Source organism: Ursus arctos, unplaced genomic scaffold (assembly GCF_023065955.2).
Source record: "Ursus arctos isolate Adak ecotype North America unplaced genomic scaffold, UrsArc2.0 scaffold_24, whole genome shotgun sequence".
NCBI classification, from domain to species: Eukaryota; Metazoa; Chordata; class Mammalia; order Carnivora; family Ursidae; genus Ursus; species Ursus arctos.
Window position 1 is genome coordinate 6,009,894 of NW_026622919.1, and position 20,327 is coordinate 6,030,220.

General features: G+C 50.5%; 1 protein-coding gene across 13 annotated transcripts; it reads left to right on the plus strand.

Annotated features, from left to right (window-relative positions):
• The first annotated feature begins 3,677 nt into the window (after nt 1-3,677).
• Nucleotides 3,678-20,069, plus strand: SLC25A19 (solute carrier family 25 member 19). Of its 13 annotated transcripts, none has more exons than XR_006408199.3 (9): nt 3,678-3,860; nt 4,367-4,423; nt 7,081-7,250; nt 7,438-7,593; nt 9,352-9,522; nt 15,322-15,505; nt 15,948-16,078; nt 18,069-19,638; nt 19,796-20,069. XR_006408199.3 is itself a non-coding variant. In XM_044378766.3 (9 exons), the coding sequence occupies exons 3-9, from the start codon at nt 7,095-7,097 to the stop codon at nt 19,821-19,823; spliced, it is 957 nt and encodes a 318-aa protein (XP_044234701.1). In that variant the 5' UTR covers nt 3,678-3,860; nt 4,367-4,423; nt 7,081-7,094; the 3' UTR covers nt 19,824-20,066. The 13 variants fall into 13 exon arrangements, 12 of the variants coding, with proteins under 12 accessions (XP_044234701.1, XP_026339956.1, XP_026339954.1 ...); XM_044378766.3 differs by having other exon boundaries at nt 18,069-18,199; nt 19,796-20,066; XM_026484171.4 differs by lacking the exon at nt 19,796-20,069 and having other exon boundaries at nt 18,069-18,199; nt 19,542-19,781.
• Nucleotides 20,070-20,327: the final 258 nt, after the last annotated feature.

The window sequence follows — 20,327 nt, forward strand, 5'->3', positions numbered from 1 at the left end:
CTCGAGCTTAGGAGCTTATGTGGGAGAGGTAGCAGTCAGTCAACAAAACTGATGAAAACAGAGATATAATACAGAGGCTGGGCTTTCATGGGGAAATAAGGCAATCTCCGAGCAAAGAGACAGAGGAGATGAGTGAGGACAAAGTGGGGGACATTTTCAAAAGTGAGGACAAAGTGGAGGGCATTTTCAAGAAGGGCAGAAAGCCAAATCTCTCTACCTGGTTCTGTCCACTGTTGGCCACCTTAACACTTTTTTTTTCCTAAGCAGGCTCAACGCTGGGCTTGAACTCACGAACATGAGATCAAGACCTGAGCCAAAATCAAGAGTCGGACGAAGTCAAGAGTCGCACACTTAACCAACTGAGCCACCCAGGTGCCCCCACCTTAACATTTTTAGTATCCTTTTCCCACGTGGACAATGCTTATCAGCACCTAAATTGAATGAAGAGAAGCAGAAGTCAAAATGTTGTGCACACGGGAACCACTGATTTTCAACAAAGGTGCAAAAGGCAATTCAGTGGAAAAAGAATAGATTTTTCAACAAAAACAGTGACTTCTAGGTGCTGAAACAATGAAATATCCAAATGCAAAAAAAAAAAAAAAAAAACCCACCAAAAAAAAAAAAAGAACTTCAATCCTTACCTCTCACACACACACAAATGAACCCAGGGGTGTGTGGCTGGCTCAGTTGGTAGAGCATGCAACTTTTTTTTTAAGTTGATTTGTTTATTTTTTAGTAATCTCTACACCCAATGTGGGGCTCAAACCCATGACCCTGAGATCGAGAGTCACACATTCCTCCAGCTGAGTCAGCCAGGCATCTTGCATGTGACTCTTGATCTTGGGGTCATGAGTTCAAGCCCCATGTTGGGCCTAGAGCTTCCTTTAAAAAAGGGGGAGGGGGCACCTGGCTGGCTCAGTCAGTTAAGCGTCTGCCTTCCGCTCAGGTCATGATCTCAGGGTCCTGGGATTAAGCCCCGTGTGGGGCTCCCTGCTCAGGGGGAGCCTACTTCTCCCTTTCCTTCTGCCACTACCCCCCCACAACTTGTGCTCTCTCTCTCAACTAAATAAATAAAATCCAAAATTAAAAAAAAAAAAAAGAACCCAAAATGGATCAGAGATCTAGATGTAAAACCTAAAACTATAAAAATTCTGTTGGAAAACGTAGGAGAAAATTCTTTATGGCCTTTGGCTAAGCAAGGAACTCTTAGGTATGATATCAAAAGCATGATCCATACTGGAAAAAAAATCAATTAACTGGGCTTCATAAAATTAAGAACTTCTGCTCTTTGAAAGGCATGAGTGAAAACACAAGCCACATATATAATGGTAAGCTACATATATAATGATAAGGGGCTTATATCCAGAAAACAGAAAAACTCCCAAAACTCAACAATAAGAAACAAAGCAATCCAATTAAAAATGCGTGAAAGATTTGAGCAAATTCTTCACCAGGAAGATACAAGGATAGCAAGTATGCACACAAAAAGATATTTAACCTTCGTCACTAGGGAAATGCAAATTAAAGCCACAATGAGACGCTCAAATGGGTAGATTTACAAAGAATGACCTCACCAAGGATGTGGAGAAACTAGAAATGTCATCCTACAGGCAGGAAAGTGAAACAGTACAATCACTTTGGAAAAGTTTGGCAGTATCTTGAAGAGTTAAATATACACTGACAACATACATTGAGCCAGCCATGTGCCCCAAGAACAAATATTAAACATATTTGTTCATAATAATAGATATAAAATATGTTTTATGTTGGCACCTGGCTGGCTCAGTTCATAGAGCATGCGACTATTGACCTCAGGATCATGAGTTCAAGCCTCATGTTGGGCGTAGAGCTTATTTTTTAAAAATTAAAAATAAGTAACTAAGATTAAAACAAAATAAAATGTTTTGTGGTCATAAGGATAATAACAATAAAGAATCTCATTGATCAATAACCTTTGGAATATACTAGGGAACCAATGAATTATTTTGAAAACTGCTAAAAACAGAGTCACAATTTTATCCTGTCTTTCTTCTATGACATGTACCTCATGTAATTCATTAAGCAATGAAGGGATGTTCCTCTTACAGGTATTCCAGCATAAATGCTGAAGTGATGTCACCATTTACAGCCCCTAATCAATGCAATGATATTAATGGCTACAATAGCCACAAAATGAGAGACGAGCACACACTGTGATTCTCCTTATGGAGGTACACAATTCCAGGTAAGTAATCTTGTTTTTTAAAAAAAATCAAACCTGTTCTTATCAGACCCGTTAGATCTAACTACCAATATGCAGAGAACACAGAAGGTAGAGGAAGAGGGTAAAACAATTTCATGCAGATGCCACGAACAAGATCCAGCCTGGGGAAAACTCAACAGGACAAACCACCTACTTTCTTAAAAAACAAATAAAGAGAGGAAGAAAGGAAAAGAGAAGAAAATGAAAGAAATTACAAGCAAAAAAAAAAAAAAAAAGAGGGAAACCATAGATTTGAAAAGCCTTGAGATATATTAACCAGTTGTAATGTATAGTCTTGATCTCAATTAGACAAACTTTATTTATTATTATTATTATTTTTAAGATATTTATTTATTTATCTGACAGAGAGATAGAGAGAACACAGCAGGGGGAGCAGCAGAGGGAGAGGGAGATGCAGGCTCCCTGCCAAGGGAGCTGATGTGGGGCTCCATCCCAGGACCTCGGGGTCATGACCTGAGCTGAAGGCAGAAAATTATTTTGGGGGGGCCAGATGATAGTTTGGGGGATATGCCTTAAAAGGGAGAATGCTTGTCTTTTAAAGATACATTCTGAAATGTTAACTGGTGAAATCATACGATGTCTGGTATTTACTTCAAAATAATGTTGGAGGGGCGCCTGGGTGGCTCAGTCGTTAAGCGTCTGCCTTCGGCTCAGGGCGTGATCCCAGCGATCTAGGATGGAGCCCCACATGAGGCTCCTCTGCTGCGAGTCTGCTTCTTCCTCTCCCACTCCCCCTGCTTGTGTGTTCCCTCTCTCGCTGGCTCTGTCTCTCTGTCAAATAAATAAAATCTTTAAAAACAATAATAATGTTGGGGGAATGATGTTTTAAAATCGTGCATCGAAGTGATTGCACTAATGGGGAAAAATGCAGTTACAAAATCAGGAAGAAACACTGTCCTGCAAAACACCGATGCTACTTGGCCTAAGAGCGGTAGGATGAGTCATTTCCCCCTTAGTTTCTACATTTTCTGTAGAGTCTGTATTTTTATATTATTTTTATAATTAGAAATTATGCATAATAAACCCTAGGGGGAAACAAAACTTCTACATTTTTGCCGTCCTCTTCCTGGTTTCAAAAACCCATCTCCTCTCTCCCCCAAGTCCTCCAGGCTTTAGCTAAACGTCCCGCCATCTTTCCCAAGTTTAGACTACCGAGGTTCTGGGACTACGAGGGTTTTGAGGAAAGCGGGTCAGATTCAGCGCACCCAACCTTCCATCCGCCCTCAGGATGATGGGAGCCACACGCCACTTAGCGATGCGACCTCCCAAGGGCACAGCCTGACTTTGGGACGCGCCACCTTCCCACGCGTGAATAACATTCGCGCACGCGCGCGCAGAGACTACATCTTCCAGAAGGCTCTGCGTCTACCACGGGGCTAGCCTTAGTAACGATAGACTACATTTTCCAGTGACACCTTGCAAGAGGCGTTGCCCATCTACGACTATACAACTATTGGTCCAGCCCCTGGCGGAAGCTGCTCGGTGATTGGTCCGGGAGCCCGTCAGTTACTGCCGGGCGCAATTAGTTTTGCTGTGAGACTGCGAGAGGAGGTTGGAAGAGAAGCCCGCGCGGAGTCGGCCGCGCCCTTCGTGCCGGGTCAGTGACCTCTACTGTCTTCTTCCTCGTCGTGTGCTCGGGGACGGGGGGGGGGGGGGGGGGGGGTCGCACACACGCGCCGGCACTCACGAGGGGGCAGTGCCTGTCCGCTCATGTGTCACGCCTGACCTGAGAAGCATCCTCAGCGACGCTGGGGGCAAAACCTCGCACACATGCGGGACACCCATGCACGTGGGTGCCTGCTTCGCGGGCGTCTTCTCAGACTTGGGGAGAAAACGCCCCGAGGCACAGCTGGACACGTGTGTCTACACGCGGGGACGTCTGCGGGGTTCCCCAGCTGAACACATGGGCACACGGGCACGGGAGCTCACCGCTCATAGCCCAACGCCAGGGGCTTCTGCAGTAAGAGAAGGGGAATGGCAAAGGCGAACTCTCTCCCACGCCCCGCCCACCCCAGCACTCACTCCAGGGTCCCCGTCTCTAGGGGTTCTGTTCTGTATATCATGCATATACAACTGTACTTCATTTTTATTTTGTCTCTTTAGGTAACTATCCCTGCTTACTGGTACAAGAAGGAAATTCGAACAAGTGGCAAAAGTAAGGTAACTGTGGAACTGTATTTAACCAGCCCTTTCACTATATTAGACTTCTACCTTTTTTACAAAGCTTACCACATATGGTATCTTGCATGATCCTCCCAGCAGTTTGGGCTAGGCAAGGCAGACATCATTCCCATTTTCCAGAAGAGAGAGGAGACCCCAGGTTAAATAAGCCTCCCAGGGTACTAGGGAGAGGCAGAACTTGAACTCAGGCCTGTTGATATGTCCATCTATGCAGAGCTGCTTATTTACGGAAATGCCTCATTCCCTCTCTGATGGCAGGGCACTCACCCTGCTCAGTGTGACCTCAGCCATCCCTGGTTAGCGTCCGGAGAGCGTTTGCCTCCCAGTCACCTGCCCCATGTTTAAGCTGCTTCTCACAGGTGCCTGGAGTGAACCAGCTCAAATTAATGTCACAGAGAAGTTGATGGGAAAGGCCAGGTCTCCTGCTTCAAGAGTGTGGAGGAAGAAGCTGCGGGAAATGGGCACATTCCTGGCAGGGGTGGGGAGGTTTCATACCATGAGACTTTTTTTTTTTTTTTTTAAGATTTTACTTATTTATTAAGAGAGAGCGTGCAAGTGCAAGCAGGATGGGGAGGGGCAGAAAGAGAGGGGGAGAGAGAATCTCAAGCCGACTCCTCCACAAGCACAGGGCCCACTGTGGGGCTTGATCTCATGACCCTGAGATCATGACCTGAGCTGAAACCAAGAGTCGGCTGCTCAGCCACCCAGGCGCCCCACCATTAGACTTTAAAATATATATATTATTTTAGAATGCTTTGCTGACAGAGCCACGTAGAAATGCTACGTCAATTTTAAGGATGGCTTGGAGCGCTGCTTTCATACTTTAGTACACGAAAGTGAGATTGGGGCTGAAGGAGTGGTGCAGACAGTTCGAGAGGAAAAAAGCAATCAGTGGTGGGGTGGAGCTTGGCCCTGTGTGCACACTGACTTTCCCGTTACTGTTGGTATTCAAGAACTAGGTTAACTCTGCGGCCCCTTCTAAAACCATTTTATATTTAGTTTTAGTTGTTTTGGGGTGGGGTGGGACATAACAAATTCACAGGATATAGAATTGTATAAAGAAAGGGAAAGATGTATTTTCTCTCTTCCTTTGCCAACCCTTCCCCCAGAGGTAATCTTACCAGCCTGTCGTGTGTGCTGATTCAGACTTTTCCCCTATGCTTTCTACTACCGTATGGAGTGTGTATAGGTCTTGCTGTTTTTCTTTTGCAAAAATGGGGTTATGCTAGACGTACTGTTCTGAGATGTCTTTCCCATGTTTCAGTGTATTGTGGTCGTCTTTTCAAGTGTATGTATCGCTCTAGCTCATTCTTTTTTTTTTTTTTAAAGATTTTATTTATTTATTTGACAGGATAGAGACAGCCAGCGAGAGAGGGAACACAAACAGGGGGAGTGGGAGAGGAAGAAGCAGGCTCATAGCGGAGGAGCCTGATGTGGGGCTCGATCCCATAACGCCGGGATCACGCCCTGAGACGAAGGCAGACGCTTAACCGCTGTGCCACCCAGGCGCCCCTCTAGCTCATTCTTTTTAACGGCTGCATCGGATTCCATTTTTGGGTGTGACTTAGTGTATTTATCCAACCCTCTGTTGATAAGCATTTGTGTGATATCCAGTTTTACAAAAAGTGACGTAATCCATGACATTTTACACACCCGTGGTAGTGTTTCTCTAGAACAGTGGCACTCAACCAGGAGCAAGTGCTGTGAATGCTAGAGAGGACATAAGGACAACCCCTGGGCTGGGGGGTGCTCTTTAGCTGAGCCCTGGTGCATGGGAGGGGCTGGCCTGGGGAAGAGTGAGTGGGGGGCACATGGGGGGAGGGGAGAGCCGCTGCATTTCAGACATGGGAAAGAGTAGGTGCAGAGGCAAGGTTGGCCGATAGGAGCTCAAGCAGTGTGTTCTAGGAACTGGTCAGGAGCAGAGCCCACCCCAGTTGAAGTGGCCGAAGGAAGGTCCAGGGTGAGGTTGAAGAAGTCCCCAGGGATCAGGTGGGCCAGGGAACATCACTTCAAAGCCTAGCACGGCTCCATTGCTGCAGCTGGGCCTGAGGTGTGCAAACTGGGGAGGAAATGCAGGAGGGCTCAGGAGTGGCTGGGCTCTTCCTTTGGATCATGTGGGCTTGTTGGGGAGTCCCATGGGTGCTCCTGGAGCCTGCATGTCAGACGTCTCCCTCGGTGCTCAGCTGCAGCGGGCTCTGCTCCCACACTGACTCAGCCTGGGACTTTACCTCAGGCGGGAGTTTGCCATAAAGCCCGGTGTCTTGGAAAGCAAGCTGATCTCTGGAAGTGAATGATTTCCTACCAAGCCTGTTGGTTCATTCAGTCGACAAATATAAGCACTCACCATGCTGGGCTCTGTTCCAGGTACTGGAAATACAGGGATGGGCAAATGAGAGCAAGGCCACGTTGTCACAGGTTCACATTCTCGTGGGGGAAAGTGGCAAGAAACAGATGTCCAGAATCGATGTCCAGTATATTAACGATATGCAGAAGAATAGAGCCGGGCAAGGGGAGAGAAGGGGATGTGGGTGCTGTGTTAGATGGGATGGTCGGGGAGGGCTGCTCTGAGGAGGTGGCTTGTGAGCAGAGACCCTAAGAACTTGCTCTGGTGTTTACTCCATGTCTGTTGCTTTTAGATTGAAACTGATGGATGTTGTATGGGCCAGAGGCAGGGATGGTTGGCTATGACCCCAAAGCCGATGGCAGGAGTATCTCCAGTTTTGAGGTGGCGGTGGCTGGGTCTGTGTCTGGACTTGTCACTCGGGTGATGGTCAGCCCCTTGGATGTCATCAAGATCCGTTTCCAGGTACCCTTCCCCTTGTTTTCCCCATGTAATGGCTAGAGGACATGTTTTCTCTTTCTTGTCAAAGCAGTTTCCAAAGCTTGGAATTTTGTCGAGAGCACTTCGCTGCCTTTGTTACATTTTCCACAATTTCTCCTTCTCACCCCACACCTGCCCCTGTTGTCCTGACCTTTTCAATTTTGATTCCTAGCTTCAGATTGAACGCCTGTCTCGCAGTGACCCCAGTGCAAAATACTATGGGATCCTGCAGGCTGGGAGACAGATTTTGCAAGAGGAAGGCCTCACAGCATTCTGGAAAGGACACGTCCCAGCCCAGCTTCTCTCTATAGGCTATGGAGCTGTCCAAGTAGGTGGCAGGGGGACGGGCCAGGGCCCTGGGTTAGTGTTGCTCAACAGAGGAGCATGGGGAGGTGGGGCCTGCAGGGACCCTGTCTGGGTAGGCGGTCACCACACTTCTGCTTGTCTTAACTGGGAAACTATGTGAAGTTTGAAGTCTGAAATTGAAGACGGAGTCAGACCAAGCTGTACCGTTTAGGCATTCCCTTCCCCACAACCCCGCAATGGGGGGACCTAGCCCCAACTGAATATTAATTAGGTGTTGCCCCCTAGGAGACTCTCCTGGCATCACGCCCCCAGTGGGCTTAGCAAATGTCGATACAAATCCTTTCATTTTTCAAAATAGCGTTTTCACATCTGTACTTCTGTGAACTTCCCAGCAGCACTGTGAGGAAGGTAGAACAGGTGTTCCGTGGATCCCAGAGAAGGGGAAGTGAGCTGAGCTGCCATAGGCCACACAGCCCGGACGTGGAGGGCAGGATGAGAACGCGGGCTCCGTAGCTTTTGTTCACATGTTCACGCCGCTCAGCGCCAGTTGATTCCTTTCTTTCTTTTTTTTTTTCTTTTTTTTTAAAGACTTTATTTATTTGAGAGAGAGCGAGAGAGCCTGTGTGCCAGCAGGGGGAAGAGCAGAGGGAGAGGGACAAGCAAACTCCCCGCTGAGTGCAGAGCCCGACTTGGGGTTCGATGCCACGACCCCGAGATCATGACCTGAGCTGAAACCAAGAGTCGGATGCTGAACGACTGACCCCCCAGGTGCCCCGGCACCAGTTGATTCCTGGCGGGGGGGTGTACAGTCATAGTGGGGGTAGGAGCCGGCCCAGGTGCAGTGCTCATTGTGAGCCAGGCCCTGTGTTAAGCCCTTGACGTGTGTTACCTCACAGCCATCCTTCCAGGGAGGCTCTGTTGTCGCCCCCATGTTACCGACAGAAGACGAGGCAGAGAGAGCTTACGTAATGAACCCAGCCAAAGTCACCAGCTGCAAAGTTGGCAGAATCAGGATTCCCACCCGGACAGCTAGAGCCAGAGTAGCCCCTGCCTGCCTTTCCTGCGATGTCACAGCGATGGCTCTGGTCAGGTGCTCATGGGTCGACGTGCCTCTGCGGCCAGCACTCTGATGCTGCAGTGTGACGAGTACACCCAGCCACGTGCTCTCGGACCCTGAGCCATCTTGAGCTGCCTGCAGCAGAGCTCAGCCCAGGATACGCGGAATTCTCCCGAGAGAATTTCTGCTCCAGGGCAGAGTGTCTGTCAAACAGAGTGCAGTCTGCCAGCTGCACTGAAGGGGTGCCCGCAGAGAATCATAACGGCTCTCCTCTCCTGGCTCTGAGGAAACACAGTTAATGAGTAGAACTTTCTTTCTTTTTTTTTAAGATTTTCTTTATTCAATTGACAGCACAAGCAGCGGAAACAGCAGGCAGAGGGAGAGGGAGAAGCAGGCTCTCTGCTCAGCAAGGAGCCTGCTGTGGGGCTCGATCCCAGGACCCTGAGATCATGACCTGAGCCTCCCAGGCGCCCCTGAGTACAACTTTCTGATACAAAATTTTTCTCATCTATTTTCTTAACCCTCTGGATATTTGGCTCTACTCGAGTAGAGGATAAAATGGCATCTGCGCTTTGCACAAAATTATGTTTCTTGTATTCTGTCACTGCTCAGGGAGAGTATTTCCTCGTCCGTAGAACTGGGCCCCACCTGGGTCACGGTGGTGTACGGGGCGGGGCCGGGGGGGGGGCTGTTTCTCAATTACTTTGTCACGTGCTCTTGTAGTTTCTGTCGTTTGAACTGCTGACCGAGCTGGTGCACAGAGCCACCGAGTACGACGCCCGTGACTTCTCAGTGCACTTCGTGTGCGGCGGCCTGTCCGCCAGCGCCGCAACCCTGGCCGTGCAGCCCGTGGACGTGCTGCGCACTCGCTTTGCAGCTCAGGGCGAGCCCAAGGTGAGTGGCTGGGCCGGAGAAGGGGTGCCCGCGTAACAGAAGGGGAGCCGGGAGTCAGGGCTCTTTTCCAGAGAGGGAGCAAGACCCCCAGGCTTGCTGGGGTTTGCATCCCCTCGGTCGGTCCATCTGTAAGACCTGTAACCGTGCCAGGCGCTCGCAGCCCCGCGAGGGAGACAGAACCTCCAGGCGGGAAACCGAACGAGTCATGAGTAGTAGGCTGGACAGTAAAGGCGTCCGGGAGAGGGAGACTTGAGATCATATTTCTGGGTTATTGTGAGTGTTTTTGGTTTTCACAAAGAATGGATAGAGGAAATGGGACGGTTGAGTCAGATTGCAGGAAGAACTGAGTGAAAGGGAGGGATTAAATCCTGAAATAGACCTTCCCACCATAATCTTTGTTTCCGGGACATACGTAAGAATAGCTCTGTGTGTGTGTGAGTGTGTGCACCCATGCACGTGCTCAACCAAGAAAGAAGAATTTTCCTGTCTCCCTTCTGCTTGAGGGTATTTGGGTGGGAATGACACTGCTTAAGAACTGGACGTGCTTCAGAAGCACTGCGCCTTCCGTTCGGTTCCGTTGCCTGGGGTGGAGATCCGGGGCTGGTGGAGCCCTTTTGTTTAGGAGACATCCTGATGGCATTTTTGGTTTGGAAGGGCAAAGTGTCCTGGGAACAGTCTGCAAGCAAACGAATGGGACATGAGAGCTAGATCCTTCTGTATGGCACTTTAGTGGGAAATAGAGCTTTCTGCTGGTGGTGAAATGAGATGAGGGGCCCTAGGCACTGGGCAGAGAGATGGAGGGGAAGGGTGTTTGTAGTTGGAGAAGACACATAGCCCTCAGCAACATGGTGGCTGCTCGGATGGAAAAAAATGCGTGCTGGTGCTCCATCGGCTTCTCCACTCCGGGATGCTGGGGTCCTCTTCCGTGACTTCCCGGCCTTTAGTTAAAAAAAAGAAAAAAAATCTGGGGGCGCCTGGGTGGCACAGCGGTTAAGCGTCTGCCTTCGGCTCAGGGCGTGATCCCGGCATTCCGGAATCGAGCCCCACATCAGGCTCCTCCGCTATGAGCCTGCTTCTTCCTCTCCCACTCCCCCTGCTTGTGTTCCCTCTCTCGCTGGCTGTCTCTATCTCTGTCAAATAAATAAATAAAATCTTTAAAAAAAAAAAAAAGAAAAAAAATCTAGGAGAGGGTACACCTGAAACTAATATAATACTGTGTGTCAGTTACACTTCAATAATAAATTTTAAAGTGGCACCTGGGTGGCACAGCGGTTAAGCGTCTGCCTTCGGCTCTGGGCGTGATCCCGGTGTTATGGGATCGAGCCCCACATCAGGCTCCTCCGCTAGGAGCCTGCTTCTTCCTCTCCCACTCCCCCTGCTTGTGTTCCCTCTCTCGCTGGCTGTCTCTCTCTCTGTCAAATAAATAAATAAAATCTTTAAAAATAATAATAATAATAATAAATTTTAAAAAGAGGTCTGTGAGAAGGAAAGGTATAAGAGAAAAGAGAATAACGTATTACCTCTCTGGCTTAGATGACTGAGATAGGGATTCTGGATTCTGGAATGATCAGGAAATCGTCTGCGTGCAAAAGTGAGTGGAAGAGATCTGTTTAAAAGCCGCAGACCCTCCGCCTTCCATAGGTCAGTAGCAGCCATGGTGTGAAACCTCACCTTTAAAATGTTTCTTGGGGCGCCTGGGTGGCTCAGCTGGTTAAGCGTCGGCCTTCAGCTCAGGTCATGATCCCCGGGTCCTGGGATGGAGCCCCGCGTCAGGGCTCGTTGCTCAGCGGGGAGCCTGCTTCTCCCTCTCCTCTCCACTCATCCTCTCTCTCTCTCTCACACTATCTCTGTTGCTATCTCTCTCTCTCAAATAAATAAGTTAATAAAATCTTTAAAATGTTTCTTAATCAGGGGTGCCTGGTGGCTCAGTTGGTTGACCGTCCAACTCTTGGTTTATGCTCAGGTTGTGATCTCAGCGTTGTGACAGCGAGCCCTGCATCAGGGCTCCTCGCTCAGCATGGAGGCTGCTTGAGATTCTCTCTCCCTTTCCCTGTGCCCCTCCCCTGCTGTGTGCACTCGTTCTCGTCTCTCTCACATACACAGTAAAACTCACTCTTTTTAGTATCCAGCTCTCTGACTTTTTTCGGGGGGAAGGACCCTGCTGAGGGTCCAAGTAGACCCTGCTGAGCATGGAACCCGACCCGGGGCTCCCTCCCAGGGCTCCGAGATCATGACGCAAGCCCAAGTCAGACGCTCAACCAGCTGAGCCACCCAGGAGCCCCTCTGTGACTTCTCATGAATGCATGCAGTCACAGAACCACTACTATAATCGAGATAGAAAACAAAAGTTCATCACCGCCAAAACGTCCTCCTGGCCCTCTAGAGTCAGTCCCTCTCCGTTGCCAGCCTCTGTTAACCACTGATCTGTCTTCTGGCTGAAGTTTGATCTTTTTCAGAATGTCACTTACAGGGACTATGTCTTACGTAGTTGTAAGAGTGGGCGCCCTTCACTTGGCATCTGTACCTGGGAGCCATCCATGCCACACGCGGGAGAGGTCAGTTCCTTCTCCTTGCTGCCTAATATTCTGTCCTGTGGCCCTACCATGGTTTGTTAGTTGGAAGGTGTCAGGGTGGTTCTCCAGTCTTTTGGTGATTGTGAATAAAACCACTACGAACATTCACATACGGGTTATTGTGTGAACATTTTGTTTCTCTGGGGTGAATACCTGGGGGTGGGATTGCTGAGTTGTGAAAGCGTTCAGTTTTGAGGAAAAGCCGACCTGCTTCCTACATGGCTGTGCCGTTTTGCCTTCCCACCAACAGTCCCAGCTGTTCCTCAGCCTCACCAATACTTAGTATTATCTGGTTTTTGTTTTTATTTTATTCTTTTTAAAATTTTAATTTTTTAATTTAAATTCAATTAATTAACATATAAGTATATTATTTGTCTCAGGCGTACAGGTCTGTGACTCCTCAGTCTTACGTGATACTCAGGGCTCATTACGTCACGTGCCCTCCCCTGTGTCCATCACCCAGTCACCCAGTCCCCCCACCTGCCTCCCCTCCAGCAACCCTCAGTTTGTTTCCTATGGTAAAGAGTCTCTTATGCTTTGTCTCCTTCTCTGGTTTTGTCTTATTTTTTTTTTCTTCTCTTCCCTTCTGATCCTCTGCCTTGTTTTTTAAATTCCACATATGAGTGAGATCATATCATCATTGTCTTTCTCTGATTGACTGACTTTGCTTAGCATGATACCCTCTGGTCCCATCCGCAATTTTATTCTTTTCTAAAGATTGATCTATTTATTTGAGAACGAGAGAGAACAAGTGTGCCTGTGAGCAGGGGGAGGGGCAGAGGGAAAGAATCTCAAGCCGACTCCCCGCTGAGCACGGAGCCTGACACGGGGCTCCATCTCAGGACCCTGAAGTCATGACCTGAGCTGAAACCATGAGTTGGCGCTTAACCGACTCAGCCACCCAGGTGCCCCTATTTTTATCTTATTCTTTTAAATTTTAGCCATTCCACTAGATGTGAATCGTGATATGTCACCGTGATTTTACCACAGAGATGTTGAGTGTCTATTTTGTGCTTACTGGCCCTCTGTGTAGCTTCCTCGCCGAAGCAGTCTGTTCAAGTTGTTTTCCAGTTTTGGTCGCTTGTCGTTTTTGTTTTACACATTTTTTCCGAGCCTGGCCGTGGCTGTCTTCATGTCCTTATCGTCCATTTTTTGCAGAGCAGATGTTTTTAATTTTTTTAAAAGATTTTATTTATTTATTAGAGAGAGAGAGAGCGCACGCACACAACCAGGGGGAGCAGCAGGCAGAGGGAGAAGCAGGCTCCCCACTGAGCAGGGAGCCCCACATGGGGCTCAATCCCAGGACCCCGGGATCATGACCTGAGCCGAAGGCAGACGCTTCACCGACTGAGCCACCCAGGTGCCCCAGTAAAGGCCTAATTTATCAAATTGTTCTTTTATGGATTTTGCTTTTGGTATTTTATCTAAGAAACCTTTGCATAGGGGCGCCTGGGTGGCACAGCAGTTAAGCGTCTGCCTTCGGCTCAGGGCGTGATCCCGGCGATCTGGGATCGAGCCCCACATCAGGCTCCTCCGCTATGAGCCTGCTTCTTCCTCTCCCACTCCCCCTGCTTGTGTTCCCTCTTTCGCTGGCTGTCTCTATCTCTGTCAAATAAATAAATAAAATCTTAAAAAAAAAAAAAAAAAAAAAAAACCTTTGCATAGGGGCCCCTAAGTGTCCAACTGTTGGTCTCACATCAGGTCATGATCTCGCAATCATGGGATTGAGCCCTGCACAGGGCTCTGCTCAGCGTGGAGTCTGCTTCAGATTCTCTCCCCCTCCTTCCACTCTTGCTCTCTCTCTGTCTCTCAAATAAATAAGTAAAATCTTTAAAAAAAGAAAAAAGAAAGAAATCTGCCTAACTCAAATTCACAAAGATTTTTTCCCTCAAGAGTTTGTCTTGTTCTCTGAATCTTACCTCTTTTTTAAATAGACCCTTCCCTTTTATCACAGAGGTGATGCCTTCTCTGTGGCCTGAGAATATCAGTTCCAGTTTTGTGGTTGGCCTCTGTTTCCCTTTGTTTCCTTCTTCTGTCTATACTTCCTTCCAGGTGATTTCTGTATCCCCCATTGATCATTTTGGTCTCTGTTTTTCTTTTTTCCTTTGGTTTTTTGTTTTTTGTTTTTGTAACTACTGTGGGTTACAGGATCTCGTGACCCTGAGATCAAGAGTCACACACTCTACTGACTGAGCCAGCCAGGCGCCCTGGTCTCCATTTTTTATGAGGGCTTTCCTCAGATGTCTGGTGACCCTTGGCTGCCAGCCTGGTGTTAACGGGGGCACAGAGAAGCAGAGTGGGACTGTGGGCGCATGGCAGGCTTGTTGCCCGATGGCCTTTCTCTGAGGCTTGGCCCTTTCGTGGAGGTCCCCAGGGTGAAATCCTTCGGCGTGGCTGCCAGCATCTGGGAGCTAAGAGGGGAGGAGGTAGCCAGGGTCCTCCCTTCTCCGTGCAGTGTACCTCCCTCAGCTGCCCTGTCCCCTCGGTGCCTCGCCGTGCCCACAGCCCCTCTGGTCCACTGCAAAGAATGCGTCGAATGGAAGGGTACTAAGAAAAATCAATGCCTTGTGGTCTCCCTGCATGGAGACTGCCTGTTGACAGGTTAGAAAAGGTTAAATATATGCACACGGCAAAAAATCCACAGAGCATAAAATGGTAAGAGTAAATCTCCCTCCTCCCCGCCCTGCCTTTCCCTCCGTAGAGGTCATGCTCGCCCTTCCCCGTTTCTCGTGTATCCCTGGGGGCGGGGGGGGCGGTCCCTGCATAGTTTGTTCCTCCACGGTCACTAAAGCCGCTCTTCAGCCTCTCACTGTGCTCATTCAACTATGTGTTTGGGGATTATTCCCAATCCATTGCATAGATGGCGTGATCCTGTTTCAACGGCTGCTCTGTGTCCTTCTGGACGGGTGTGTCGTCATGTATGTAACCACCACCCGAGGGTGGATGCTGCGTCTTTGCTGTCCCGCAGGACGCGAGGGCAGCCGTCCTCGGACACGTACCGTTGTGCACTTGTGCAGACATACTGGTCTTGTCAATAGCTAGGAAGGGAGTTGCTGGAAAACCCCACCCCTGGGATTTTTGTCCAGCATTTTCTTTGTGCCCTTGGCAGGATAAGTCATGCTCCCAGCGGCTGGGATTTTAGCCGAGGCGAGGGGAGCGTGATGGGCTGTGTTCTGGGGCCAGACCGCCCCCGCACATTCACTCGAGCTGCCTGTGTACCGTCCAGGTGTATAAAACCCTGCGAGATGCCGTGGTGACCATGTACCGGACCGAAGGCCCATTGGTTTTCTACAAAGGCTTGAACCCCACCTTGATTGCCATCTTCCCCTACGCCGGGTTCCAGTTCTCCTTTTACAGCGCCTTGAAGCACGTGCACGAATGGGTCCTGCCCGCCCAGGGAAGGAAGAACGGTGAGAGAGCCCTCATACGAAGAGAATCCGGGTCTCCACTGTCCCCCTCCCGCAAGCCCTCTCTATCCGATCCTTGTACGGGCTGAGGTCTTCCTGTCAGAGGCTAGCACATCCCCGTTCTCCAAACCCTGCCAACCAAACCAACCAAGCCAGCCGCTTGCAGACCCTTTCTTTCAGCTCTTGCCACCCCAGCAGTGGCACTGTTGACATTTATTTCCTCCCAAGCCTTGAACCGAGTCACACCGCAGAGCCTGCAAGTTCCTATTCCATTCCCTCCTTATTGCCGGCCGTGCCCAGAGTGGCCGTGTGTGGTTCTCCTCGGAGATTCAGGATGCTGGTGGGTCTTAGTTTTATGGTGGAGGCTTAGAGCTCTTGACCTTGAACTTGTCTTCCCCCCGATTGCACTTCCCTCATGTTCCCCCTCAATCCCACTTTGGTTCAGAGAACCTCAAAAACCTGCTGTGTGGCAGTGGAGCCGGAGTCATCAGCAAGACCCTCACGTACCCCCTGGACCTCTTCAAGAAACGGCTGCAGGTCGGAGGGTTTGAGCAGGCCCGAGCCACCTTTGGCCAGGTGAGCCATTCCCCTGCAGAGAGCTCTGAGCCTTGCCCCTCCCCTGCCCATTGGTCAGCATTAGCCCACAGCCCATCCCTGGGGATCCCCAAACACATGGGAAAACCACACATAAGCCCTGTGCATGTTGGACACTGGGACGATCCGATCCAGGCAAAGGAGGGTTCAGTGTTTGCTCTTAAAGAGTGTTCAGCTCAGGGTGCCTGGGGGCTCAGTAGGTTAAGTGTCTGACTCTTTGGTCTCAGCTCAGGTCTTGATCTGGGGGTTGTGAGTTCAAGCCCTGTGTTGGGCTCCACGATGGGCATGGAGCCTACCTCAAGTAAAAAAAGAAAAAGTGTTCAGTTCAGTTTGGGACAAAGAATATAATCACATAAGAAGGGTGATTTTGTTGAAGGGTGCCGGTTGGCACGGTTGAGCGTCTGACTCCTGGTTTCCGCTCAGGTCGTGATATCAGGTTTGTGGGTCAAGCCCCACGTTGGGCTCCGTGCTTGGTGTGGAGTCTGCTTGTCCCTCTCCCTCTGCTCCTCCCCTGCTCTCAAGCTCGAGCGCGCCTGCTCCCTCTCTCTCTCTCTCTCTCAAATAAATAAATAAACAAACGTTAAGTAGAGATACGTCCTCAAAATACTAAAAAACATGGAGGAGACTCCCGCTGGAGCATGAGATTGTTTGCTTTATTCTGTAGGGGTTCCTGGAGAGGGGGAATGAAATCTGATCAACTAAATTATATTTTAAAGGCACTAGAAGGGTTTGTCATTCACAGAAACCCCCATTATAGGTGATCTCGTAATGTTAAGAATCATTCCCTAGTCAGCTTGGGTTTTGCAAACTGGATTTTTACCTGCTGCTTTAGGGGCACCATGGCCTGGTGGGCTGGGGGTAGAGCAAGGGGGAGTAACTCCAGTGCTCTCCCCTCTGGAACCTGGGAACCTGGGACAAACATGCCCGACAGATGTCAGAGGAGAAGAGTGGCGTGGAACGGGACACGGAAGGGAGACAGCACTCCTTACTTGGGGGAAGGGAAAGAATTGAGTTAGCTGTAATACATCTTTGTAGGAAATTCAGACGTCCCGGAGACAAAAAGGTAAACCTGACTCCCAGCACTGCCCACCCAGAGATAATCACGGAACCTTTGGCTATAGTTCTGTTTCTTTGCATAAACATACACGTGTACGTTTTAACACAGGGTGGAATACAAGGTTTTATAACCTCCTTTTTCCACTTACGAACTTGTCCTGAGGGAATGGTTTGAATTTGCACAGGGAGAGTTGGTGAGAGCCCAGGACAGAGGAGAGAGCCTTGCTCCTAACAGACTTTGTGGCCAGTTTGGTGGGAGGACCAGTGGGGGATGAGGGCAGATCAGGGAGGGAAGCTGAGGCCAAATGGGGCAGCACCCTGAACACCAGGCTGTGGGGCTTTGATTTGATTCTTTTTTTCTCTTCCTTTCCCCTTTTTTTTAAGTAAGCTCTATGCCCAGCGTGGGACTTGAACTCATGACCCTGAGATCAAGAGTCCCACACTACCAACTGAGCCAGCCAGACTCCTCTTGATTGTTTATAATGTTGTTGTCATCGCAACGGGGAGTTGGTGGAGCTGTGGAGAGAGCGGGGCTTGAGGGGAGTTGAGTCTTGGGGACGCGAGTCTGGCAGCGGTATGTGGTGAACTGAGAAGGCCAGGCTACAGGCCAGAGCTCACGAGGGCCAGATTGAGATCCACTGCCCACCAGGGGGGCCGGGGGGATGGGGGAAAGGGTCTGTAAGAGGCCCAGTCGGTAGGAGCTCTGTCCAGTGCTGATTTCCAGGCGCTGCATCTGGTAAGTCTGAATTATTAGTCTACTTGGAAGAGAAGGAAAAGGTTCACTCATCTGTCCTTTTTGCGTTCGTTGCTTTGTCCAGCAAGTGCTGACGTGGAGCTGTGACATGCCAGCTGCTGGGCTGACAGGAGAATAGAGCCAGCATCCGCGTGTTAATCACTCCGTCTGTCCTCTGCCCAGGTTCGCAGCTATAGGGGCCTCCTGCATTGTGCCCAGCAGGTGCTACGAGAGGAAGGCCCCACGGGCTTCTTCAAGGGCCTGTCCCCCAGCCTGCTGAAGGCTGCTCTCTCCACTGGCTTCGTGTTCTTCTGGTATGAGCTCTTCTGTAACCTTTTCCACCACATGAAGAAGGCGGACAGCTAGCCCCGAGGGCGGGAAGGGCGGCCTCCCTAAAGAAGGCGGACTCCTCTATCATTTCTTGTTGCGCTGAGAGCTGCTGCCCACTCCCTGCCTGCCAGCCAGCTCTGCCATCACTAGGACAAGGGCTTTCTTGGGGAGAATGCAGGACTTGGTCTGTGGGGACGCAGCCACGTCGGTCAGAAGGAGCTTGAGGTGGTTTCTCTGTGTGGTCCATGTTCACGGGAAAGGCAGCAGCGGCCACCCTGCGCTTCTCAGCACCTTCTGCCCAGAGAACCGTCTGGGCTCTGGGGGCAGAGGGCCACGGCTGGAGCCTGAGGGCTGGGATTGGGCCCTTTGCGGGGCCTGGTCCTCCCGTGTGCACTCTTACTCCCACAATTTAATATACAGTGAAGCTAAGAGCACATTCCTTATTTCACTCCATCTTCCCTTCCCATCACATCCCTGCTCACAAAGTATGAGCGAAGGAACCCTTGCCTTCCTCAGATTCCATTTTTCTCAGTACTGTTCCTCACACAGCTTTGCTTCTGGTTCTGGAGGGAAGAATTAGTCACTTTATACTCCCCCCACCCCATGCCCAGATCCTCCTGTCTGTGAAGTCCTGCTCAAGCTGTTCTCTTCCTGGGTGGGACAGAGCATGGCTAAGGGCCTCTGGGGAAAACACATCCCAGCAGCCCACAAGAAGTGGGGGCTGTGCTGATGGGGAGGAGCTGTGGGTAAAGGTGGTGGCCCTTTTCCCCAATCTACCTGCTACACTCCTCTTCCAGGGGGTGGGGGCGAGAGCCTCACAGCTGGGCCAGTTGGCATCAGCTGCCCGTTCAGCGTCCCCCTCCTTGGCTTAGCATGGTTCTGTGTGTATTGTGTCGCCCCAGAAGGGCCGCTGCTCTGAAGCAGCCTCATGAAGGGGGTGGTAGAAGGAAAGGGCTGGGCAGCCAGCCTGCTGAGGGTAGTGGTATCTAGGGGTGGGGGGTTGTCAGCATAAGAACTCACAACAGCTACTCATAGGGGCACAGAGGAGAAACTGCAGTTAGGGGGTGAGACCAGGAAATCTACAGAACATGACCACCACCCTTTCCAACCTGTTCTGCGCCCTCCCCCCGACCCCCCGGGAGCCTGGCCTGCAGGGTTGCTCTGCAGGGGGAGCCAGGATAGAGGAGCACCAGAGCCCGTTGCAGGATTTCACCCTGCCCTCAGTCTGGGCTCTGGCTCCAGCGTCTGCTCTCACTTAGGAGGAAAGCAGGGGTCAGCAGCAGGCCTGTGTGGGTGTCATGACCCTTGGACCCCTTCTGTCATCAGAACTGTTTTGGCTCTGGCCTGGGGCTTTGTGACGTGTCTGAGACCCTGAATCCTGAAGTTTCCCTGCTCCTGGCTGCTGATTATGAAGGTCCAGGCTGTGGGTAGGGGGTGCTCCAACACCCACAGGGTTTGGGGCACTGGAGGCCTGGGCTTGGGGCTGCAGGAAAGCAGCTGCCTGAATGTATTTTTTAAGAAATTCCACGTTAGTGGAATAAAATAAACTCTCTTCTCTCCTACTCATTATTTTGCTGCAGCTGCTCTTTCTCAGCCATCTGCTGGTGACCACTTCGACCAGCTCTCTTAACAGAAGGACTTTGGCCACAGGAAACCGCCATGGACACTTGAATGCGACGGGGAGAGGCGCCTTTGCAGCCCCTTCTGGTTGCCCTCCTGCAGCCCAGGGCCAGCCTCAGGGATGGCCCTCGGCTGCTGGGCCCGCGCCTCGTCCCCAGCCCCACCCACGACCAAGTCAGGGGCTTGTCCAGCTTGTCACTCCCAACACCTCCCAAGTGGCAGCCTGGCCGGGGGGGGGGGGGGTCCCTTATTCTTGAGCTGGCCCATTGATTTTCAACTTATTTTACCAGTACCGTTTGTACTTGGAGTAGGAGAGGAAGTAGGGGGGCTTGATCCAGCCCTTACAGGCCCCCCAGCCTTCTCTCGCGTGGGGAGGTAGAAGTGGAGGGCAGGCGGCCCCACTTGCGAGTTCCTGGCCCTGCAGCCGTCCATCCTTGCCCTGCTTCCGCAGGCTCCTCCCGCGCCGCGCGCCCCCCGCCTCAGTCTCCCCGC

What these genes read in the sequence shown, in the direction of transcription:
- SLC25A19 (XM_057318178.1), top strand. Translation starts at nt 7,095, where the DNA reads ATGTTGTATGGGCCAGAGGCAGGGATGGTTGGCTATGACCCCAAAGCC. An exon ending in TCATCAAGATCCGTTTCCAG is followed by an intron (nt 7,251 to 7,437) that starts GTACCCTTCCCC and finishes TTTGATTCCTAG; the next exon opens with CTTCAGATTGAACGCCTGTC. An exon ending in CAGCTCAGGGCGAGCCCAAG is followed by an intron (nt 9,523 to 15,321) that starts GTGAGTGGCTGG and finishes TGTACCGTCCAG; the next exon opens with GTGTATAAAACCCTGCGAGA.